Source organism: Dendropsophus ebraccatus, chromosome 8 (assembly GCF_027789765.1).
Source record: "Dendropsophus ebraccatus isolate aDenEbr1 chromosome 8, aDenEbr1.pat, whole genome shotgun sequence".
Classification (NCBI taxonomy): Eukaryota; Metazoa; Chordata; class Amphibia; order Anura; family Hylidae; genus Dendropsophus; species Dendropsophus ebraccatus.
The window spans coordinates 109,448,262-109,474,291 of NC_091461.1; the positions used below are offsets into that span (position 1 = coordinate 109,448,262).

Sequence of the window (26,030 nt, forward strand, 5' to 3'; positions counted from 1 at the left end):
TCTGAATAGCAGCTTTCACACAGGTCCCGCTGTGTAATCCTTTGTTCCCTCCTCCCTCCATAGAACAGACAGGACTCAACAAGACGTGATTTCCTCATAATGAGCAGTGAATGAGAAAGAGGAGGGAGGGGGGGCCTGGGGAAAGGATTTTTGAATGCAGATAATGGCATATTTGCCTTATAAACCCAATTACAAAGTTTCTTTAAATCGCCTGTGCTATTGAATTCTTAAAAAAAAAAAAAAAAAAATACACAATAATTGCTTTATTTTCCAGTACCTTCCAACCAATCGTCTTTTTACCGCTATGAGATCGATAACATTATGAAAAACATTGCGTACACTCTGGAGATGACAAGCACCAATGAGGCCGGAGAGAGTCCCACTAGTCCTCTTGTATCTGCGTACGTCCAGCCTGATGGTAAGAACACACAGGATTTATATCGCCTTTAGTTCTGCATTAATCCTATTGACTTCAACTTACATGCAGATGTGCAAAATTGTAAATTATTTCCATAGGAGAAGAACTATACATGGCTATTCTAAAACCAATAGGATTTATTTATATTTTATCTTTATAATGGTCCGTTGTTGAATAACAGAAGTCTGTCCGCCTGCATTCACCTCTAGGGGGCACTAACTGTATACAGATCTATACAGTGCTCATTGAACACAACAGCGGATCCTTCTTCAGTCCCCTCCTCACTAAGCTCAACCCAGGGAGCCAAAATGTTATCAATGTCAGAAACACAGGAGGCATTGCTGGACCTGGGGAGATGGGTTAACTAGTAGATATAAGCTAATACCTTCTTGAGAATACCCCTTTAGCTCCCTCCACTACCTATGGTGCCTATATTTTTTTGACAGCAGTTCTCTCACCACAGTGCTTGTGCATGGTGGCTTATCCTTCCCAAAACAATAGAGGAAATCCTCCTCTTCACATTATCTATGTAGAGGCGGGAGGCCACCATACTCTGGCGTTGGATTTGACCTTAATATAAGGTGTATGGGCACTTTTATACTATAAAGAAAGAAGAAATTTACCGCCATCCACAACCCGACTCAACGCCATCCACACCCGTATGTGTATTCCGCCTTAAAGGGGTTGTCCAGCAAAAAACTTTTTGTTCCAGATCAACTGATTTAAAAAAAAGTTATATAGAATAATATATATAATATTTATATAGTGTAATTTACTTCTATTAAAAAATCTTCTCATACTTATCAGCTGCTGTATGTCATGCAGGAAATGTTTTATTTTCAGTCTGACACTGCCCTCTGCTGACATCTCTGGCTGAGACAGAAACTCTGTCTCAGTTTTCTATGAATCCCCATAGAAAACCTCTCCTGCTTTGGACAGTTCCTGTCTCGTCCAGAGATGGCAGCAGAGAGCACTGTGTCAGACAACATTTCCTGCAGGACATCCAGCAGCTAATAAGTATGGGAAGACTTGAGATTTTTTAATAGGAGTAAATTACAAATCTATATAACTTTCTGACACCAGTTGATTTGAAAGAAAAAGATTTTCGCTGGACAACCCCTTTAAGCGGCAAATTCTGCAGTCCTGGAGGGGGCGGCATAATCTTCCCCGCTGCTGTTATTTTAGTTACCTCTCTCCCTGCTGTCTCGGCCTGGCAGCTCTCATCACCTGCCCTCACTCTGCACTTTGGTGAGTAGCCATGGTGGCTGTGGGTCATGCCAGGGGGATGGGGGTTGATCAGGCAGGCGGAAAGCTTGTCTCCGGGGGTGATCATGCTGCAGTGAAAGATTGGTGGGGGCAGGTGGGTGGCCGAGGTTTCCCTCAGGTGGCAGAAAACCTACAATTTGTTCTGGTGCTACCGTGCCCAAATAATCTAAACCAGTCACCTGGTAAACTGCACCACTGTCTCCTCTAATGTAAAAAAATAAATAAATTACATTCCCTTTAAAAAAGTTAAATTACAGTAATTTTACTTTAAATTTTGAATTAAAAAAAAAAGTTTATGCATCGGAATACCCCTTTAACGGCTGGTAAGAAAATTGTGTAAATTCTGAATCCTACACGTTACTTTGTTGTCTTACAATTTGCTGACGTCTCCTTATACTTCAAAGACACTTTCACTTTCATCACTGTATCATCCAGACGTTCAGCTTCCTGTGATCGTCTCTGTTCTTGTCCATTTCTAGTGTCGGAGGGCATCCCGATGGTCGTTGTGTTCGTCATCTTCCTCTCCTTCATTGGTGTCCTGTTCACCATTTCATTCGCAAAACAGAGGTAAGAACGCCATCCCACAACCGTTCTCTATGGTTAAATACATAAAAGGAGCCGTCCCCAACATGTGACTCGTTAGCTGTTACAAAACTACAATTCCCAGCATGCCCTGCCAGCCTCGTAAGGGCACTAATACAACGAGCGATAATCATCCCAATTCGGCCGATTATTGCTCCGTGTAATAAAGACAATGATCAGGCAATGAAACAATCAGCTGATCGTTTCTTTAGGCCCAGACCTAAAATCATCGGCCACCGAGCGCACATTGCTACGTGTAATTGGGATGATTCAACAAACAGTTATTACATTACCCATCCATGTTCCTGGTCTCCTCCTGCACTCTGTACATTTCCTTCCCGATTCTGCGCGCTACAACTTCAAAGCGGCCTGTCTCAGCTGACAGGCCGCTCAGCCAATCACTGGCCGCAGCAGTCCCAGTCAGTGACAGACTGCTGTATAGCTGCAGCGAGCAGGATCGAGAAGGAAGCATGCAGAGCGCAGGAGGAGACCAGGAACGTGGATGGGTAATGTAAAAACTGCTTAGGCAAAGACTGCACAGACATTTCTAACGAGGTCCATGCAGCCCTTGCTAAAAGATTATCGCGCCAGGTAATAGGCCCAGTAAACGAACTCTGATCTAGCAGATTGGTGTTGGTTTATAGTATTGATTGGGCAGATTGGACAGATTTCTTAAGCCAAAGCCAGGAACAGACTATAAACAGAGAACAGGTCATAAAGGAAAGACTGAGATTTCTCCTCTTATCAGATCTATTCCTGGCTTTGGCTTCAAGAATCTGTCAGATAAATCTGTCTTTGTAAAAGCACCATTAGGGTCTGATCTCCGAGAACAATAAACCTTACACCTGGTTTGAGTGTCTGTGATGGCATAGGATTAGAAAAGAATAGCTGCTTTCGTCCACAAACAGCGCCACTCCAGTCCTCAGGTTGTGTGCGATAGAACACCATGCCCACATTGCCATTCAAAGAGGCATGTTATAAAGCCTGCATGGTAAACTGCACAAAAAAAAAAAAAAAAAATCTGAAAAAATTAATGAAAAGCAATTAGAAAAAAGTCCCATCTTCTTCAAATGGTACTAATAAAAAACTGGTACAAAAAATGAGCCCTCATGCATCCCCATAGACAAGACAGGAAGAAAATAAAGCTATAGGGAAAAAAGCTTTATAAAGTGGGTACCGTCATAATAGTACAGACCCACAGAATGCACAATATTGCTTTGTTTTTTGGGGGAAAAAAAGTGTAATTTTAATAAGGAAAACATAAAAATGCAAAAATGGAAAGTGGCCAAGAAAGGAAAGAGTTAAGGATGAGAATCCCTCCTATTTTTAAGTGCTGGGTTAGGTCATCTGATAGTTGCTTTATCGTGGGCTTTAAAAGGGGAACTCCGTAGAAAAAAATGGTTTCAAATCAACTGGTGTCAGAAAGTTTTACAGATTTGTAATTTATTTCTATGTAAAAATCTGAAGTCTTCCAGTACTTATCAGCTGCTGTATGCCCTGCAGGAAGTGGTGTATTCTCTCCAGTCTGACATAGTGGTCTCTGCTGCAACCTCTGTCCCTGTCAGGAACTGTCCAGAGCAGGAGAGGTTTTCTATGGGGATGCCATGGGCAGAGGTGGCAGCAGAGAGCACTGCGTCAGGCTGGAAAGAATACACCACTTCCTGCAGGACATACAGCAGCTGATTAGTACTGGAAGACTTGAAAATTTTAAAATAGAAAGATTTGTAAATTGCTTCTCCCACAAGTTGATTAAAAACCCCTTTAACTCATGCACAACCACCATATTGGATTTTTATTCTATTTTGATAATTACACTGAGATCCCAGTAAAGCTAGTACTTTACTATGACCAAACCATGGGCCTTAGCCTCTGTGTGCATGTCACACATTATCAGATACATATAAAAGTCTTTGCTCTATAGATTGCAGCTGAATTTTAAAGGCTAAAACATTGTACATCTATTTTCTTCTAGGGTGCGACCTTTCATAGCAAGAGTCCTACCTCACTGGTGGAGCAAGCCTGTCCCTGACCCTGCCAACTGTGAGTGGGCCAAGGAGTACATAGAAAACAAGGTAAACAGCTGCTTAGCATATTCACCAGTTGTGTAGTTGAAGATTTCTATGGGAGAGTGTTGAGGGCATGCTCAGTGACATGGGCATACCTCACATAACCTATAGCTATTAGTGTATTATCCGATTATTATAACTCAGAGCTGCATTCACAGTTCTCCTGGTTAGGACAAGTTTGTGGACACTTTCATTTTATGTCCTTATTTAATTTCTTGCAGGAAAAAAGGGAGATCCTCTCGAATGTTACTTTAAGTACATCGGAGTATGGTGATGATGAAGAAGAAACAGACACACTGGAAATAGAAGAGATGACTGACGAGGATGATGAGGAGTCCCCAATGTCTGTATTCAGTTACAAACTGGACATTGCAACCATGGGGATCCATCAAGGGGACAACACAAGTCCTAAAGATGGCTCAACGATAAAACGTGTAGACAGTGGGGTATACAACTCCCGAGAACCTGATCATCCACCAGTAGAGTACCTGGTCCACCACCAGATGAAGCCATCCAACTACTTGGTCCACCACCAGATGAAGCCGTCCAACTACTTGGTCCACCACCAGATGAAGCAGTCCAACTACTTGGTCCACCACCAGATGAAACCGTCCAACTACTCGGTCCACCACGATACGAAACCATCCAACTACCTCGTCCACCATGATATGAAGTCTATAGAATACCTTGTCCACCATGATATTAACCCATCAGACTTGACCCAACATAAAATGAAGTCTTCAGACTGCCTGTCGCACCAGTATATTAAGTTATCAAACTCTGTGGTTCACCATGATCCTCAACCACCCAACGACTTGGCCATCCATGATCTTACACCCTCTGACTACTTGGCCCATCATAAAATAAAACCAATAGACTGTTTGCTCCACCAGGACGATAAATTATTGAACCCCATGGAAAACCATATAAATCCTCCTGCGTACCTGGTCCACAACGAAATTAAAGTGGACTACCTGCCCGCTAACATGCTGACCATCCTGGAGGCCGTCCGCAAGGAGCAAGACCACCTGTTCCATCACCAGCTCTTCCTGCCACCAAGGACTAATAACACAATCAGCCTGGACACTGTACAGATTGACTTTCCACACGATGTATAGGGAGGACCGAACTCCCATCACCTCGATTATTGTCTTCTTCTTGTATAAACTTTAGTTTTTGATGCAGGTGATTCTGCATTGTCAGATTTTTTTAAAAAATTAAATAATCCCTGCCTATTCACCCCCCCTTCCCTCCATGTGGTGGTCTACGGCAAGGATTGGAAACCTTTGGCCCTCCAGCTGTTACAAAACTACAGTTCCCATCATGCCTGGACAGCCAACGCTTTATCTATCCAGGCATGATGGGAGTTGAGCCTGTTAGGCCGGGTTCACACTGAGCAAAACTAGCGGAATTGTCCGCCGCGGAATGCAGTTAGCCTCCCTCTCATAATGGGAGTCTAAGGGAGGCGCACGCGGCTGTTCTCACAGCGGATGTTCAATCTTCAGCGGGGACAGAGCAGGAGCGTGCGCCTCCCATAGACTCCCATTATGAGAGGGAGGCTAACGGCACTCCGCGGCAGAATTCCGCTAGTTTTGCTCAGTGTGAACCCGGCCATAGAGATCAGAACAGGATACAGGAAGTAGGGGTGGGGCTTAGCAACCATTAAAGGGGCACTCCAGAGGAAAAAATGTCGACTTGGCAGAAAGTTATACAGATAAATTATTTCTATTCAAAATCTTCCAGTACTTATCAGCTGCTGAATGTCCTGCAGGAAGTGGTGTATTCTTTCCAGTCTGACACCATGCTCTCTACTGCCACCTCTGTCCATGTCAGGAACTGCCCAGAGCAGGAGAGGTTTTCTATGTGTTTTTGCTACTGCTCTGGACAGTTCCTGACATGGACAGAGGTGGCAGCAGAGAGCACTGTGTCAGGCTAGAAAGAATACACCCCTTCCAGCAGGACATACAGCAGCTGGTAAGTACTGGAAGACTTGAGGTTTTTTTTAGATAAAGGTAATTTACAAATCTGCATAACTTTCTGACACCAGAAAAACTTTTTTTTTTTTTTTTTACTCTGGAGCACTCCTTAAAATGCAGAAGGGGAGATAAGCCTAGACTATGTAACTGCAATTAGTCTGTCCACCTCCCCAGAGGATCAAGTGTGATTGAAAGGTAAATCCAGACTTTCCTCTTATCTCAGCACTTAGTGTAACCCCTTCCTTGCTGTAAATAATCAGTAACCCCTTCTTCCCAACACATTATCTACATTAGTGTACAGCAAAACCATCCTGCACCACAGAGGACCTGTTCAATCCCCTGCACCTTCACCAGCACTATGTCATGGCACTGCAGAGAGCACTGGCATATATCTGAAATATCTGTACATTATGGAGGGGACTCTCAGAATATTTATTTCATCAAAAGTCCAGGCGATTTTAAGAAACTTTGTAATTGGGTTTATTAGGCAAATATGCCACTATCTGCATTCAAAAAGACTTTTCCTAGGCCCCCCCTCTCTCTCATTCACTACTCATTATCAGGAAATCTTGTCTTGTTTCATCAGACATGCCCCTATCTGTTCTATGGAGGGGGGAGGAGGGAGATTAGTCACCAGCAGGGAGCAGAGAACAAAGAATTACACAGTGGGATCTGTGTGAAAGCCGGTATTCAGAGGTCAGTGCCGATGTCAGAGGAGAGAGCATGGTGATGTAGCTGTAACTCTTTGTTGTCCTGTTTTGGTGCCTCATCTCCCTCCACCCCTCCATAAAGAACAATGAAGACGGGGAGAGCTTCAAACTGCTTTTTCATGATAAGAATTCATTTTTCAGCTAATAAACCGAATTACGTTTCTTACAATCGCCTGTACTATTGATTTTTGAAAAAAAAAAAATTAAACGTCAGGTACACATTAAAAACCCACTTGTTCTTGTCCAATGGGGGCACCATAGTTTCTAGAGAACACTCAATCGCCTGTTTTAAAAGGATTTTTTTTTTTTTTTTTTTTTGCATTGATGAAAGCACTAAAGAGATTTATTATAAATCTTTCACATGTGATCACCAACCAGGGACCATGGTCTTTAGCGCTAGGGCATCAGTCCATCTGTTTCTTATACACTGTTAATGAAAAGGTGCTGCCACCTAGTGACAAAGAGGTTGTATTACACAAGTCTGTATATAAAGTATAGGATGCAACTTTTTTGTATACCCTCATAAGCCCCTTATACAGCCACATAATTGTCTTTGATGATTCTGCACAGTGTGAATACGCTGTACATCTGAATGCTGTTGTACGAGCAGCAGCCACAGGATTTCTATTGCAAAACTGTCTGCAACAAGTCCGCTGTGTGTAAATTTACCTCCTGTAGGAAATACTCTGCAGCGCTTCGTCCCTACATACCATACTGTGTCATCGTGTGCGACTCTACATGAGGTGTCGGGGAATAAACACTGTGTGACGCAATGTGAATAGATCCTTATCGGGTGTTACTTGTAACATTACACATTGGTAGAGGCCAATACAGTCTCATGTGACAAGCAATAAGAGAAGCCGCCCTGGCCGGGATCCCAGAGCTGTAATGTGAAGTACCCCTCTGCCAATACACAGATGTAACCACAATGATATAAGCTCTAAATATAACAGGAGCTTTATCACATGATATCACCTGCTATTGATCAACGTGGGCTGCACGACGACCTATATACTGTGCAGGTAACAATGTCATAGGGGTCAGTCAATAAAGCAGGGAGAGGGTGCCTTATGTTAAGTGCATTCATGGATATAATGGGGCCTGTGCATTATGTGATCAACAACCGGACCCACAGCGTTTAAAGGGGGTTGTCCAGCATTTGGAATTGTTTTTTTTTTTCTTCATAAAAACAATACTAAACATCCTATTCTTACCCCTCCGCACTCTCCCGGTGTCACCAATGTTCCCCACTGACTGCAGAGCCACAACATCAAAGACAAACTAGTCTCAGGAGTGACAGCCCACTCAGCCAATCACTGGCAATGGGGCTGTCCCATCTCAGTCAGTGATTGGCTGAGCAGGCGGATACTCTCGAGACAAGTTTTTCTCAGAAGTTAAGGCTCTGCAGTCAGTGGAGAGGACACCGGGGGAGTGCAGAGTGGTAAGCACAGGAGGAGGGGGGGGAGATTTATCAAACATGGTGTAAAATGAAACCGTCTCAGTTGCCCCTAGCAACCAATCAGATTCCACTTCTCATTCCCCACAGACTCTGGAAAATGATAGGTGGAATCCGATTGGTTGCTAGGGGCAACTGAGCCAGATCCGTGATTACACAGATTACATCATATTCGTGTCTTTCACAGATTGCATAGATGTGAGATTTGTGCAATCCACGCAAAACACGGATCTGACTTCTATGGGGAAATCTGAGCCATTGTCTTATTTTTTCACAGAACGTATTACGGATGCGTGGAAAAAAACGGAACGCGTGAATAGCGTGTGAAAGCAATGGGCTATGACATTGTCCGCGATCACGGACAACTTCACAGGACATGTGAATAAGGCCTTAATGGACAGCCAACCCAGGCATGATGGGAATTGTAGTTTTGCAACAGCTGGGGGGCCATGAATTTGACACCAGTGCTTTGTGTAATCAGGATATACAGTATACACCTCTGAATAAGAAAATGCATCAAAACTGCACATGTGAACTGACCCCAACCCACTTATGAGTCTCAGCAGTTTACCCAACTGGAATTTAAAGGAGAGGTCCAGCGATTTCTAAAAGCCGGCAGGTGGGAAATTGATTACAAGTAACAACTTTCACGATAACGATCACATTTGAGCGATAATCGGCTCATGTAAACACAGCGAACAAAAATTCTGTGAGCAAACGGTAAAAAAAAAAAAAAAAAAAAATCAATCCAGTCAGGGCCACTTTATATTTCAGCTTTAGGCTTCAGACCAGCATTTATTAAGTTAGGTTTCCAGGGAATTGTCATCTCAGCGATAAATACACAGCAATTTTTTTTTTTTTTGTATTTTCAGCATAGACAGATATACAAAATAACGCAGCCGGGGTTTCTGTAAAACTTCTTACCTGGATTGGTTTATTCTGTTCCATTTTTATAAATTCTGCCTTATTACAAAACAAAAAAAACCTTATTCTCTGCCTGTGTACACAAGTCCTGGCCAAGCTACTATAAGTGTTGTCATAGGGTCTTAAAGCTGAAGGCGCCAGGGCCCGGCGTTGGTAGGGGGAATAATCACGCTGCCACAGCACGTCCCGTCAGACCGGCAAGAGCATGAAAAATTAGCCTTTAATTCAATAAGCATCCATCACAGACAGGTTGGTTCACAGTTTCAGTTCACACATAAAATGGACTTGAGGCAAATTTACAACTATGAAACATCATCAACTAAGTCAGATGGACTTTTTATTGGCTATAGGGTTGTATTTGTTTGCAGAGCGAGGGCTTACTTTATGCACCGGAGGTGGGGGGGCATCGCTACCTGTTTGCATTCAAGCTTAAGAAACTCAAGAATTAAGAAAAACAAGAATAAAGTGAATTTGCTGCAGCCGCAGAAACCACGATAGTTCTCTATGTGTAAACTATATGGCAGACAGGCAGAAGATTCACATTAGGGAGGGAAAAAAAAAAGCTGCACACCGGCAAACTTCACGACATTAAAAGCTTATGTATTATGTAGAGGCTACCTGCGGATGACAACGCAGTGCAATGGGATGTCCGCCGCAGACGTGCATTTGTCAGGGGTCGCTCTTAATGCTACGCAATGCCTTGCCCCTCACAATCATACTCAACGCATGACCAGCTGCTGAAAAACTACAGGTAGCAGCATGCCTTGGCTTCTGCAACTGATGGAAAGTCACAAGATGAGGGATTATGAAGGGTCTTAAAAGGGTGTATACAGCGCTACAAAAACATGGCCACTTTTCCCCCTCTCTTGTCTCCAGATTGGGTGGGGTTTAGAACTCAGTTCCATTGAAGTAAATGGAGCTTAATTGCAAACCGCACCTGAACTGCAGACAAGAGAGGGGGAAAAGTGGCCATGTTTTTGTAGCGCTGGATAGCCCCTTTAACACGAGCAACTGTGGAACGTGCGCTACACCTGTAATGCATCACAGCGGAAGAGAGGCGTCAATGAGGAGTTGCATTATACATCGTTTTAATGCAAATTGACAGAATAAACTTTTGCACATTTACCTACTCCCTTAAAAGGGTTAACCAAGATTAGAAAGAAACATGGCGGTTTTCTCCCAGAAACCGCATCACCCTTGTCCTCAGGTATGTGGTACAGCAACTGAGCTCCATTGAAGTGAATGGAGCAATCGCAATACCACACACAACCTCAGGGGATGGGTGTGGCGCTGTTCCCAAAGGCAGCAGCAATGTTTTTTGTTTTTTTTATCCTGGACGTCCCCTTTAACCTGAGCTCTTAAAGGGCGTATTCATTATTGCATCTTCGGGGATACCATCTCACAGTAACAATACTAATGACTAAAGGCTTAGGGATCAGCTGATCGCTCTTTGTGCAGTCACTGCTAGTCTGTCCTATGTCTTTCTGTAAGAACAGGAACGTGCAACAGACGACAAAGAAATGAATGGGCCGCATGACTGATCCAGCGATCGCTCATGTGGCCTGGATGCCTTGTAAAGTCTCTGCAAACGGGCGCAGATCTCACTATGTCTTAAAGGGCCCTTAGATAACGTACTGACGCAATCACCTAGGTATCATCGGCACTCGTCTCTTCTAATACCTCTGCTTTGCAGCCTTATAGTAAATTATATCTCTTAAAAAATAATATCACAGCTAAAAGCCAGTTGAGTAAAAATACCACTGACCCTGCCAGCGCTGGAACGACTGGGTACATCCGGCAAAGTACAAAACCGCAAGGGGGGGGGGGGGGGGGGGGCGCACAGGAACTTTTTTTATTCTTTTTTTATTTTATCGATCGGGGTGCTCGCCGGTTCTGGATACTTTGTCGACTGTACAGCTTTTATAAAAATAGGGTGATAATATCTGTTTATTTTTTTTAGTTTTTACTTAAACTATTGCAGATAAGAACCTACAAATTTTATAGCCTGCTAAAAAGTGTAAAAAGAATATTTAAATAATAGGAGTATCTTATCCTAACAAACACTGTAGACAACTTTTTTCTTTTTTTATTTTGTGTATTTTTTTGTGTTTTCGTTTCGTGTCCTTTTTTTTCATTTGTTTTTGAAGTGGTCATTTTATTTAATTTTTTTTTTTATTTTTCCCCTCAATATTAGCAATTTAAATAAATCTTTAAAAAAAAAGGGAGTGGAATTTGTATAGCATCCCCTAAAAAGAGGAACATTCATTTGTCAACCAGTGAAACTGAGAAGCTGAAAAAAAAAAATATTTGGGGCGGCGAAGATTAGAAGGAGAAAAGGTTTTGCTTCACCCGAGATTAGAAGTCAAAGACATAAAAAAAAAACCCTCTTCAGTGCCATTTATAAAATTCTTCTTCCTAATACAAGGGTTGCAGCATACAGCAAAAGACTAGATTATACCTTAGACCACTGATCCTCAACCTGTGGCTCTCCAGCTGCTGCAAAACTACAGCTCTCAGCATGCCCAGACCGCCTGCAGCCCTCCAGCTACAACACCCAGCATGCCCTGGGCCAGTGGGGAAAATGGTGGCTCCCTAGCTCTTGCAAAACTACAACTCCCAGCATGCCATGACAGCCTGAAGGGAAACCTGAAGCGACAACATGCTGATTGTTGCAATTTTAAAGAGGTTAAAGAACACTGCAATATAACCACACAAAGCTGTCGGGGCATGCTGGGAGTAGTAGTTTTGCTAAAGCTGAAGACAGATTGTAAAACACTACAATATGGTATACAGAGGCTGTCAGGGCATGCTGGGAGTTCTAGTTCTGTAACAGCTGCCGAGCTGCAGGTTGAGGATAGCGGCTTTGCACTTGACAATAGATATAGTTTTCTTCATGTGTACTTAAAAAATAAAAATATACACTACAGTCCCCTCCCCCCCCCCCCCCAAACAGGAAATTCAGCTGCACATTTTCACGTTCAGGATTTAAAGCTATTGTGCGCTTGGACAAAAAAAAAAAAAAAAAAGAAAGAAACAAGTTTACGGGACTGATTGAAAAAAATACAAATTCCAGTAGACTGCTTGTAAACACACACTGGCGATGGGGTGTTCTGTACCCTAAAATGCTTTGTTATATCTAAAAAATAATTCTTATCACCATTGCATACCTTTCCAAATTAAAATTAGGTATTAAAAAAAACAACAACAAAAAAAAAGAATTTAAAAAAACAAAACACATCTAAGCAGGGCACGTGGCTTATTCGCTAAAAGTAGAGTGTTAGCCTAAACCTAAACCTTAAGAAAAAAAAAAATTTAAGGGGTGGGGAAAAAAACAAAACCCAAAAAATACTTAAAGAGAATAAAAACACAGATGAAGTGAAAGCTTTAACTGGTACACACTTTTCACACCTATATTTCAAGTTTGGAAACGCATATTTTCAAGCAGCCATACAAAAAAGTATCCATGAAGAATGCATAATCTCTGGAAAAATTATGAAAACGTCCCTGCTACCAGTACGTATCTAAATACAAAACTGAACTACTGTATGGTTGCTTCTGTGTAGCGAGAGAAGTCCATTTTTTTTCTTTTAAAACAGATAAAATTCAGTCCATAGGTGTGAATGGTATGATCGACAGTCTTTTTAATTTTTTTTTTGTAGTTGTTTTAGGATCCTTAAGCATGCAAGCCTCGTAGAAGGGAGGGGCCACAAGGGCGCCAGGATGGGACTTTACTCATCCAGTTTACGACAGAGCTGGGAAAGCCTCGGGGTCATCTACATCGGGGGCTGAGACGCTTGACTGAAATAGAGAGAGATGACGTTATACGTGACCGGGTCACAGGCAGACACGTTATAGCAGGAAACAATGTGCATTGGTAAATTAAAGGGGTGGGGGGTCCATGTGGACAGGTACATAAGTCACTATGAGGAGACTATGGGTGCAAAGGGTGAAAAGCAGATAGCCCAGACACATCACGTTGAAACTGGTTGTCCCCTTGTGGAGCCAGAAAACAAACAGAAGCTAGCCACATGTTTCCCTATGCAAACGAGAGGACAGCCAAGGCAATACCAGGCACTGCATAGACAGTGAGGGAGCTCTTCACAGCTTTTAAAAAGTGTCGACATGAGACACATCGAAGCCTTTTATCAGTCGGTGCCTGAAGGTTCAGGCCCACACTGACTGCTAGAATGAACCGGAAGAGCAGCTTAACTAAGCAGCTCTCTCATCTCGCTGCATAGACTTACTATAACAGAGAGAGAAGCACCTAGCAGAGTGGTTCTCCCGGATTTTAGTGACTGGTGGGACATTTTTCTATGATGATATGACAATAGGTATTCATTAGTGAAAAATAAAACTTGGCAGACAAACAGATCTTGAGTGGGAGACCTTCCTATACATGATCTAGATGTGCCAATCTTAAAAAGATGTATTCTGTGTTTTCTTACCGAAAGGACAGAGGGCTACTTGACTAAGAAATATGACGGGTTGCTCATCTCGCCAGTTCCAGCCCACCATGGTTGCTCTCTTTACTTATCCTGATCAGAATAAGTAAACTGAACTGGGGAGGACTGGAGCAGCAGAGACGAGGATCCTCTGGTTTGCCATTTTACACAAGCAGCGTGCAGGACTTTACACAAATCAGAAGACCCCTTTTAAATATGGACATTATTCAATAGTGACTATGCCTTTAAAGCGTACCTCAACTTTTTATTACTTTAGAAGAGCAACCTGGAAACAGGTCAGATGGATCTAATGAACCTAAACTGACAGAAGGCTTAAAGCAAACGTAAGACATGTAATTACCTTGTCAGTTCTACCCCCACGACTGGGCCTTCCACCGCGTCCGCGGCCTCCCCTTCCACCGCCGCGTCCACGGCCGGGGCGTCCAAGATCTCCAAAATTGATCTCAAGCTGGGAAGTGATGTCATTTGCAGGCTTGCGGAAGTGATGATCCAAACCTTCAGACTCGGCGTGAACCTGCAACAAGAAAAGTTAAACGTGTCCAAAACTCCTATAAAAACCACTGCAAACAGCACATCCAGGTATGAAAAAAGTAGAATGAAGCCTAAAACACCCAACAACAACTTACGACTAACATAAAAGAGCACATTATAGTGTTTAGTGGCTTCTATAGTAAGTTCAGACGACAAAGTAAAAACAGAGACACCCCGCTCTAATATCAACATTCAGCATCGACCCTCACAACCCATTCCTGCAATCCCAGTAGTGCTGGAGACTGTATAAAGTCCATATACTGGAGGAGACGTATGCACCTGCAGGATGGCTTCTATGCCTCTTGCTGCGGTTATAGCAAAACAATTGTAATCTACAAAGGGTAAGGAGGACACATGGCATAACTCACTGGGTTCATACAAACAAGAGCGTGCCAGCCAATACCAACCACTAGTCTATTGTTAGTTCACTCTTACAATAGTTCTGTTTACCTCTGCTGCTTCCTGGAACATTCCCTCAAAAACAGCCATGTGCAATGGTCGCCCCCACCGCCCCTCACTGCAGCCCTGTGTTTTGTTGCTCACACTACATATTATATATTCAAGGGACAAAGAAAATTGGAATTTCATTTTCAATCCTGAATATGTGCAAAACACCAAGATCCTTGGGCTGTGGCAAAACGACAACTCCCTGTCGGGGCATGCAGGAAATCGTAGTTTGCATTAGCCAGAGACCTACAGGTTGCAAAGCACTGTCCTATATAGAATGCATGCTGGAAATGGAAGTTAATACCCGAAGATCCACATGGACCTACACAGAATGCATGCTGAGAATTGCAGTTTTGTATCATCAGGAAAGCCATGGGTTACAGACAACTGCCCTTTATAGTATGCATGCTGGGAGTTGTAGTTTAGCAACAGGAGAGTTATAGGATGCAGAACACTGGTAGTTACATACTGTAAGCAGCTTGTCCCCAGTACAAGCCCAGTCTACATAGTCAGCAATCAGATGCAGCACATTGCCATGACCTAAGCTATTACAGCACTTAAAGGATAACTCCACCTAAGCCGTCCAAGCCTTCAAACCCATCCAAAAATTACTTCTGTAGCGTGTTATTAAAACAATTACCCAAACTTCTTTGCTCATCACTTCTGACTGTTCAACATTACGTATCTAGAAGTACAAAACAGGACAACTAAATGAATAATATGCAATAAAAAATGAACTGATTTATACATCATAAACACATAGAAGGCTAAAAAGTAGCCCTAACCAAATATAGCCTGCCCATATGGTTTACAAGGGACATACGCCTATGTTACACCTGACAAACCCACAACTATAGGATATGACTGGAACCAAACTATCTTAAGCAGTGCAATCCCTCCCAGGTCAATACTCCTGCGTATAAACCCAACCAGCTAAATACATGCAATCCCTCCCAGGTCTATACTCCTGCATACAACCTGCTAAAGGCATGCAGTCCGTCCCAGGTCTATACTCCTGCATACAACCTGCTAAAGGCATGCAGTCCCTACATCACCTATATTCTTGTATAAAACCCATATAACAAGCTAAAGGAGTGCAATCCCTCCCACATCCATACAGCTGCATGTAAACTACCAAGTGTGAATTGGACCTGGAAAGACTCCTCTTTCACGCCAGAAAATAATCCAGAAACTCAACAGCCCAGATGACAAATTGACAACAGCTGAAACAAACCACAAGATTCCAGATAATCACCAACCACCGGTGACATCAAAAAATATTCTGGGCTTTATCTTACAGTCTATGGGCAAAATGAGGCTAGGTGATTGTAACAATGTGATGTGTGGTTGGCAAAGTGTTGGGATTAGGATTCTATAGCAGTAGGTCTATAAAAACCTGCCTCCTGCAGAGACCCCAGTGGGGTCTAGCACCCAGCCCATGACAGATCAAAGCTTTTGTCAAGTTTCTTATTTTTAAATGACAATAACTTTTCCCAATCTACTCATTTTGGTACTACGATATAAAGATGACTACTTTTGCACAAAAACTTTCCCTAAACTTTTTCCTTTCACTCAAATATTATTGGTCTTTGAACACTGCAAACCCCAAAATATTTTTCTAACAATATATAAACGCATTTACCTCCTCACTCTTGGACTTGTGGAGAACAAAGCCTTTCTTCCATTGGCCGTCGGCACCTTCGTTTGGTTTCCGGATGTTGAACTCTACTTTTGAGCGTTCCTTGTCTTGCATGGCCTTCCATTCGTCCAGGGTCATTTCCTTGGGCCCCTCTTCCTTTACCTCTTCAACCTCATTCTCCCTGGGAGGAAAAAAAAAAAAGCAGAAAGGTGCATAAAACACAGGATCTTTTCAAGTAACACAGAATAAAGTGTCCTACCAATACTGAGACAGGACAAAGATGGTGTCAGATCCAGGTGACTACACTAACTGGAAACGATGTAACATTAGGAATATGGCTTTGTGCAGTTACCGAACTATGATCGCCAATTTATGAAAGCAGCCGAGCCAACCATAGATCTAGAGACCTAAAGTGAAAGAATTAGAGTGATCAGGACTGTAGACCAGAGGTTAAGCTGAGGCTTGAGGCCTATTACGTTTGTGTAATTACGGCTGCAGAATAATCACCAGTTTTCTAAATTACTTAGTGCATGAGATTACATGTAAATATCACAGAGAAATATTAAGAAGGGACACGCCACTAAATCTGAAGATCTCTGGGGAGTCCCACAAGTCAGATCCCCTATCTGGATATAAAGTGACGGCATATCCTAGTGCTATGCCACCACTTTACATCAGGGATTTGGAAGCCTTTGGCCTTCCAGCTGTTGCAAAACCACAATTTTCATCATGCCTGGAGAGCCAAAGCTAAAGCTTTGGCTGTCCAGCATTATGGGAATTGTGGTTTTGCAACAGCTGGGGGGGCCGAAGGCTTCCCCATCCTTGCTTTACATGAGGGTGATAACCCTCTGATCAGAAAACTGATGCATGCATTTAATTTTCTACTAACACTCACTTGTTCTCAGAGTCGGCGGCGGGTTGATCTTCGGTTTCAGGCGTCTCCTCGGTTACGGCTGACTGGTCCAGTTCGCTGGAAATTATACAAATGAGCAAAAAAAGAAAATAATAATAAAAAGACACTGCATTTTCTGATCTTAGCCAGTAGAATAAACAGAACTATCAAATATTACTTGACTCTGGCAACACATCCCCTTTGAGGTGAGACTGTAAAATTACACTTCCCACTTTTTCCTCACCTATGTCAGTAATATAGGTTTTAGTAAGATTCGTCATCATAAGAATTTAGGGAGAGAGGCACCTATCTATTACAGATGCCCAAGGCCCTAATATAAAGTGCAGGTTAAGGGTAGAATTATGTGTCTAATCTAGATACATTGTGATCTTTCACACCAATGATTATAAAACAGGTTTTTATAGGAATATATATGTGTATGTTCCTATAAAACCCGTTTCATAATCATTGGTGTGAAAGATTACAATGTATCTAGATTAGAAAAAATGGCTTCAGTCTGACTACTCTAAACTGAGCCATTACATATAGGAATTAGCAAATCTAGAGAAGGAGCGTGCAGCATTTGATTACCGGTGGCTAAAGTTGGATGCATCCCAATGGCTGTATCCATATTTTCCAGGGCTCCCCAGGGATGCATCCAACTTCTTCAGCCACCAGTATTCAGGGTAGTAACACTGCATCCAGCTGGACTATGGCTGATCCTCAGATTCCATCACTTCAGCACTTTTCTTCTATAAGAGTTGGGCAAATCTGCTGTTTTACATAAATCATAAACTACTGGAGAGAACTATTAAGGCTCTGTTCACACGTACAGACTCGCTGCACATTTATCGCTGCTAGTTTCTCGCACATAAATCCACAGCGATACTGATTGCTATCAAGTCAATGTATGTGTATTCTCGCTGCCTGTTTGGTGCGATTTTTACATGCGAGTTTTGATTTTCACAGGAGAGTTCAACACCACAAAAAACGCAGCTACTTTCCTGCGAATTTGATGCAAGTTCTGTGCGAGTTTTACGCAGCGAGTCTGTGTGTGTGAACAGACCCTAAAGGGGTATTCCAGTCTTCGCAATTAATAAAATATAACTTAAAAAAAAAAAAAGGTTATAATGTGTTGCATCCCAATAACAAAGAGGCTGAAGACTTTTCTGAATTATTTCTACGTCCCTCCTGGCTCCATTTCTGCACTCTGGAGATTGGAAAAGCACTATAAACAGTAATATTGCTGCTGGTTTTCTGGGGTAGCAAACATCTGCAGACTCTTTGACTTTGCCACAAAACCACAGCATATTTTGCATGCACCAAAATGGAGATTTCTCTGCAGATTCACTTACTGTAGGATTAAAGTTTACATTCAAGTGTATAGCATAGTGCATGCGGGGGACAAATCAAGAGGGGAGGGACATAAGGAAACTACTGCAGGCTTGCTATCTTGTCTACAACTAGTAACTGTCTTCAATGGGGGAAGGGTTATCATACATGTACTGCCCACAGAGGCTTATCAGTGTGTCTGCACCGAGCTCAGGATGAGGACTGTGCAGAATTACATACAAGAGAGGGATGTCAAACCAGCACCCCTCCATCTATCGCAAAACTACAATTCCCATCATGCCTGGACAGCCAAAGCTTTGCATGATGGGAACTGCTCTTCTGACACAGGTTTGACACCTGTGATATAGAAACCGTAAATAACGGTCTAGTTTTCCAATAAAAGTAAGAACTTAGATCTCAAAAAAGAGCAAAGACAAAGGGCCACATGTATCATCCGGCGGACGGATGATTTTTGGCGGAAAGTGCCGATTTGCGTATTATTTTATACGCAAATGGCTGATTTGCGAATAAAATAATTGCAAATCGGCACTTTCCGCCGAGTACGCCAGGGGGCGGAAAGTAGGCGGAACAGAGGGCGCGGACTCAGAGTCCGCGCGATTTATCATCCGTTCCGCCCAAATGTACGCCGAAAACCTACTCCAGTCCTCAGCTGGCGTAGGTTTTCGGCGGTGCGCACCGGATTTATGTACAGGCAGTCCGCCTCTACATAAATCCCCGTACCGCCGGAGCTGCGGGGGCATTTTTAAGTCCGGCGTAAAAAACGCCGGACTTAATAAATGCCTCCCAAAGTGCTGTCTATCTGGCGCATCCATCATCACCACAAATGCAAGTTCCAACATCCCCACAAAGGAGCCCAACCAACCTCAGTTCATCCTTTACGTTGCCCCAGTTGTGGGATCCGCTGCCGCCCCTCTTGTCCTCGTGTTTCGGGCCACTGAAATGTGAAGAACTAACCAAAATGAGTTATATCGTCAGTGGGGACGAAAGCTCATTGGGAAAACACAATAATCATCAGCAAAAAGGAAAGCTGAAACGAAAAAACAAAGGCTACTTACGCTCGGTCGCTGCCACTGTGCCTGTCGAATTCACGTTTGCCACGAGAGTCAAAGCCATCGCCCCTGCCGATACCACGTCCACGGCCGCGCCCGCCTCTTCCGCCGGGACCGCCGCGACCACGAGGTGGCCTTTCACCAATGGGCCTACAGCAGGACAAATATACAAATCACAAAAGGGGAGTGCAAAAATCCATCACAGTATGATGGGAACTCAGAAACAAGTCAAAAAACCAGTCTACATCACAAGTGTCCAACTCACGAGCCACCTGCTGCTGCAAAACTACAATTTCCATCACTCCTGGAGAGTTCAACCTTTGGCATGATGGACATTATAGTTTTGCAACAACTGGAGGGAGGCAAGTTTGACACCTGTGCTGCATATGGATGTAAGATGATGTAGAAACTGTGCAAATGTAAACATCCAAAGAAAAGTGTCAGATGGATGTACAACTGCAAAGCACATTTAAATGGGGTATACCCAACCCAAAGTCCCAGCACAAACAGTGGAGCTTTATCCCCACTGACTGCTAGAATGAAGGAGATGCAGCACTTGTTAACAATGCTTCCCTTTCTGTGTACCCCAATGCACAGGGACGTTCCCCGCCGTGCACCATCAAATGAATAAGGCCCTGCTGCAGTGCTAAGATCCATGGACATCCCAGAGGTCAGTACTCCCACAATAATAAAGAGATGGTATATCCTAGCAGTATGAGATGGAAAAATCTCTTAGAACATAGGTGTCAAACTGGCAGCCCTCCAGCTGTTGCAAAACTACAATTCCCATTATGCCTGAACAGCCAAAGCTTTTATTTTGGCTGTACAGGCATGATGGAAATGGTAGTTTTGCAACAGCTGGAGGGCAGCCAGCTTAACCCCTCTGCCTTAGAAGCTCTAAAGGTCATGTAATAATAAGTTGCTAAAGGAGTTATCCAGGATCAGAAAAAAAGCGCAGCTACTTTTTTGCCAAAACAGTGCCTGCCCCTGTGCTCATGATGTGTGTGGTATTACAATTCAGCTTCATTCACTTCAATGGAATGGAGCTGCAAAAAACCCACATCCAAACTGAGGACAGGAGTGGTGCCGTTTCAGGAAGGAAGCGTCCATGTTTTTCTAAGCCCGGACAATTGCTTTTTGTTCTGTGCCTCTAAAGTGAAAATGAAACTGGTAAATCTGCGGCACTTACCTGTCCACAGTGAATTCGCCTGCTTCACCCTTTTCTTCAGCCGGTTTGTCAAAGCGTCGTTCACGGGGTGGCCGCCTCTCGACGGGTCGTCTGTCGGTGGGCTTCCCTTCGCCCTGGGGGGCCTGTGAGGGTGGTTGCTGCTGCTGCTGCTGTTGTGGTGGTTGCTGTTGCTGGTCGGGCCTCCTGCCAACTCTTCTGATCCCTGTCACACACACAAAGGCCACATGTCAACAACTTGTCACCGGCGCAAGGGCCCATACAAGGACCGAGGCAGTCCGGTATGAAACCCACATGACCCCCGATGTAATGATTGGTGGGGGTCTGGGTGGTCAGATCCCCCCACTTATATAGGCTATGGTAAGAGGACATCAAGCTTCTTGCATAGGTAGGTCTGATAGCAATATAAAGTGATGGCGTCGTTTCCTCCCCCCCTGGCCTGACCTCTCAGCCTGTGCACATGTTTAGGTGTAGGGTTACAGGCTGCTTTCAGCTATACACACCCTTCCTACGGTTACAGAGGTATCTGGACAGAATAAGGTCACCAGCATGCTGCAAGCTCTCCTGATTGACAGCACGTTCTGGGCTCCACCAGGGCCTGAGAATAGCCGCCCACCGGGTGCCACTACTGCTGAACTGGCTGCGACAACAGCTGCTGAAGCCTATAAAGTGCCTCTCCGGGCAACGCCAATTATAACTCGGGAACAAGTCGCACATCCAGCAAGACTGACAAAGTAACAAGCCAATGGGCGGAATGCAGACGGCTCAATTATTACCTTAAAAGAAAAAAATATTACACTCGGGTGTGGTCCCAAACGTTGGCCTGTGCACTAGACGCGCTGCAAGCTGAACAATGGCTAACACACCCAGCAAGCGCTGACAGGGCTACTGATATACAGAAGCCGCGGTGCTGGGGGATGGGTCTGTATGACCAATACGGTCAGGGCAAGGCATCATCATTGATGCCCTGGGCGATGCATTGGTCATGCCAACACGTGGCCTCTCAGAACTATAGAAAAGGTGTGAGATGGGCAGAGCAGAGGGATATACATGTCACCTGCTGACAGTAAGGCGGCTAGAAGTAACAGGCAAGGAGTAAAGAGTCCAGCACAGTAGCTATTGGCCAAACCCCGCTTCTCTCTCCCGATCCCTCCAAACACATGACAGCTCGGCAGAGCCTTGATATGTTCTGAATAGAGGGGATAATGTTACTACCAGAAGACAACACTGTCGGAGGAGCATCAGGAGGCCACAATACGTTAGGTAGCAACATATATGAGAGCCATAAGGGGGTTATCCAGCTCTACAAAAACATGGCCACTTTTCCCCCTCTCGTCTCCAGATTGCAAACTGCAAACAGCACCTTAACTGGACACAAGAGAGGGGGAAAAGTGGCCATGTTTTCGTAGCCCTGGATAACCCCTTTAATATTTCGCTGGAGTACCCCTTTACTAGTTGGTGCAATAAACACCAAAGACTGCGATAGACTTTGATATCCACCCACCATAGGGGTACGGTCACACTGGGGAAAACAGGCGGAAATTCTGAGCGGAACCCCCACTGCGATCTTCACTCGGAATCCGGCCCGCCTCACTGTCTCAATGTAATCTGTCGCATGCCGAGTGGACCCTAAAAGTTACTGAGACCGAGAGGTCCCATCTCTACAGACTTCTATAGTAGATTATGGAAGTTAAAAGTTGCATCACATGCCCCGAGCCACATGGCACTACGAGGTAATAAACTGGTTCCCTTACCGATGCATGCTGGGAGAGTACACAGCATACTATTATAAAGGGGTGGTCCCATCTATCAGCAGCGGGGGAGGGGTGTCACCTGTTCAGGAAACCCCTCTCATCAGCTGGGGTGTGAGCACAGTAACACATCGATGTAATACACGTGCCGTACACAGACAGCAGATGAACCTACCACTCCCGGCCACTGGTTACTCTATATTATAGTGAATAGGACAAATCTGTAATGTCTATACTAGGAAACACCCAACGGGAGGGAGTTATCCCAGGGTTGTGGTCTCCCCCATCCAGAGGATAAGGTATAACTGCTGGGACCCCCAGGGATTATGAGAATGGAGGTCAGCTGTGAGTGGAGTGTGGTGGGCATGCTTAGCCACCGCTGCCATACACTGTTTGGAAGTCGGTGTTTGAGCATGCCCACTGTCATTGTATTCACTTACCCCCGCTCTTCTGATCTGTCACACCACCACAGATCAGCAAGATTATCTGCGATTCTATAGATTGGGGGTCAAACATGACAGTAGCTGCCATAGCGGCTCTCAGGCCCCCCCTCCCCCGACGTTATGACCCCCGTGCCAGTTATGACTGATAGGGGTCTGCCTGCGGGGAGCCCCACCAACAATACCTCCACCCTATTACCTGCCCGATCCACAACCTCACTATTCATTACCGTAAAGGAGAGAGGTGTAAACCCTAAATTCTTTTTCTGGGAATCTCCCTCACATCTACAACCAGATCTGCCCCCTATGGAGGTCGCAGGAAGTGCAGGAGGATGGCGTCACCTGCTGCGGGTCCATGCACTGGCAATATGACAGCCATGCCGGGGCACTCCACCCGCAGACACCACCTAACCCAACAAGCCAGTGACGCCCCCCCACCTAACCCAACCTGGGGGTAGAACTACAACTCCCAGCATAACTGAAAACCTCCAGCCACTGAGTCTCTGTTTGCTTAAATACCCCAACTTGTACAACTCCCAGCATGCCCCCTGACTAAATCTGCTGATCCTCATCTCTCAGATCAGTGCTCCCCAACCTCTGCAGAACCACAACTCCCAGCATGCTACACTGCAGCTGATCCTCTAGCCCCCCAACCTGTACAGAACTACAACTCCCAGCATGCCACCAGACAATCTGCTCATCCCCCAGATCAGTGTACACTAACCTCTGCAGAACTACAACTCCCAGCATGCCCCCTGACTAAATCTGCTGATCCTCATCCCTTAGATCAGTGGTTCCCCAACCCCTGCAGAACTACAACTCCCAGTATGCCTGGCTACAGCTGATCCTCTAGTCCCCCAGATCGGTGTCCCCCCAACCCCTGCAGAACTACAACTCCCAGCATGCCAGGCTGAAGCAGATCCTCTCATCCCTCAGATTAATATTCCCAACCTGTACAGAACTACAACTCCCAGTATGCCTGGCTACAGCTGACCCTCTAGGCCCCCAGATCAATGGTTCCCCAACCTCTGCTGAACTACACCTCCCAGCATGCTACACTGCAGCAGATCCTCTGGACCCCCAGATCAGTGTTCCCCCAACCCCTGCAGAACTACACCTCCCAGCATGCTACACTGCAGCAGATCCTCTGGACCCCCAGATCAGTGGTCCCCCAACCTCTGCTGAACTACATCTCCCAGCATGCTACACTGCAGCAGATCCTCTGGACCCCCAGATCAGTGGTCCCCCAACCTCTGCTGAACTACATCTCCCAGCATGCTACACTGCAGCAGATCCTCTGGGCCCCCAGATCAGTGTCCCCCCCCCCAACCTCTGCAGAACTACATCTCCCAGCATGCCTGAGTGCTCCCGGGCCCGGTGTTGTGACCCCCCCCCTCCTCCTGTCACCACGTGGTGAGCCGCCATCTCCCGCCATCCTCCCCCGCCCGCCTCCTCCTCCCTGCAGCTCCGGGTGACAGCACCACGTGCCGGGTCACCCCCCTCACCCGCCGCCCTCCTCCGTACAGGGCCCGGTAGAGTTCCGTGTCCCCCCGCAGCTCCCGGGCCCGGGCCCCACACATGCGCAGCAGAGGCCTAGTCCCGCTTCTTTACCTTCCTTCTTCAGGGCCACAGGGGGCGCCACCTCCTCCTTCTTCTCGGGCAGCGGGTTCCTGCGGTCCTTCTGCGACTCCTTCTTGGGCTGCTTGGCGGCCTGGGCCGCGGTCTTGCCTGCCCCCTGGCCCGGCGCCCCCGCTCCCTCCTTCTTCTTGTTCTCGGCCGCCTTCAGCACCTCGAACGGATCCGATTCATCGTCAAATAGCTGGTCGAAACGATTAGTGACGACGCAGCCGAAGCCTTCCTGCAAATGCCCGGGCATGATGGCCCCTAGAGAGGTGGATGTCCTCCGATTCTACGAGGCCCGGAGCGCTGAGCTCGCTTGCTAGTGAAGCCAAAAGATGGCTGGGAAAGAGGCTGGCTTCTCTTCCGGCGCGGTAGACATCCGGGACTTCGGCGCCCGGGGCTGCTTGGGAGTTGTAGTCGGCAGCTGTGATGTAAAGCATCAGAGGGAGGAGCGCTCGGGACTACAACTCCCGGCCTGCACTGCGCGCCTGTATTGTCCAGGCCCCGCTCTCGCTCGCCGTGTGTTGCGCTTTCTTGACAGAAAAACACACACACGCGTTAGTGACAGTGGCGTCATGTCAGCGATAGGGAAGCGGCGACAACCCCGGCCCCTCACATAGGTTACCTCAGCTAACAGGTGTCACCTCACTGACAAGGTCAAATAAAGTGGTCTCCCACCTCTATCCCCGCCCTGAGTGATGAGTGCTCACTGACCTGCAGTGACAGGAATCCAACCCCCTGGGGTCATGTGCAGCCATATTATTTATTACTACTACATGTTGTCCTGTATACCACGTTATCTCCAATCTACAGTGCAAAGGACTTAAAGGGATTGTCCAGAAAAAACATACACACATGTACATATAGCACCACCCCTGTCCCCAGGTCGTGTGTGGTATTGCAGTTCTGCTGTATTTAATTACATGAGCTATGAAACCCACATCTAAACAGAGGACAAGGGTGGCGCTGTTTCTGAAAGCAGCCATGTTTTGTTTTTGTTTTTTTACACCTGGATAATCCCCAATATTTCCTACAAATATTGCCTAGGGACTGAGAATTCATTATACACCTCCCCCAATCTATACTACTTCCCACAGCTTTGGCCGTTGTTCCATAATGATGGAGATTTGTATTAATAAAATGGAATTATTCCTCGAAATCTGAAGTGCCACAGAAGTGATGCTGAGCTGCAGCATGCACGCCTCCTCCTCCCCCACCTCTCCCCGCCTTGGCTTATTGATGTACAGTGTGGAGACTTACA

General features: G+C 45.2%; 2 protein-coding genes across 5 annotated transcripts in view; one reads left to right on the forward strand and one right to left on the reverse strand.

Moving 5' to 3' along the window:
• IL12RB2 (interleukin 12 receptor subunit beta 2) overlaps positions 1–5,516 on the forward strand; it is a 35,238-nt gene extending 29,722 nt beyond the window's left edge. The window contains exons 13-16 of the mRNA XM_069979419.1: positions 275–418; positions 2,164–2,251; positions 4,239–4,338; positions 4,554–5,516. Coding sequence (XP_069835520.1) covers positions 275–418; positions 2,164–2,251; positions 4,239–4,338; positions 4,554–5,450 — 1,229 coding nt within the window. The 3' untranslated portion in view covers positions 5,451–5,516. The remainder of the gene's footprint in view (positions 1–274; positions 419–2,163; positions 2,252–4,238; positions 4,339–4,553) is intronic.
• A 7,265-nt stretch (positions 5,517–12,781) lies between these two features.
• On the reverse strand, positions 12,782–25,137 carry SERBP1 (SERPINE1 mRNA binding protein 1). Of its 4 annotated transcripts, none has more exons than XM_069981409.1 (9): positions 24,761–25,137; positions 20,962–21,163; positions 19,779–19,922; positions 19,586–19,657; positions 17,374–17,448; positions 16,482–16,659; positions 15,480–15,524; positions 14,202–14,375; positions 12,782–13,196 (listed from the first exon to the last, which is right to left on the reverse strand). In XM_069981409.1, the coding sequence occupies exons 1-9, from the start codon at positions 25,023–25,025 to the stop codon at positions 13,140–13,142; spliced, it is 1,212 nt and encodes a 403-aa protein (XP_069837510.1). In that variant the 5' UTR covers positions 25,026–25,137; the 3' UTR covers positions 12,782–13,139. The 4 variants fall into 4 exon arrangements, with proteins under 4 accessions (XP_069837510.1, XP_069837509.1, XP_069837513.1 ...); XM_069981408.1 differs by having other exon boundaries at positions 19,586–19,672; XM_069981412.1 differs by lacking the exon at positions 15,480–15,524.
• Between the last annotated feature and the right edge of the window lie 893 nt (positions 25,138–26,030).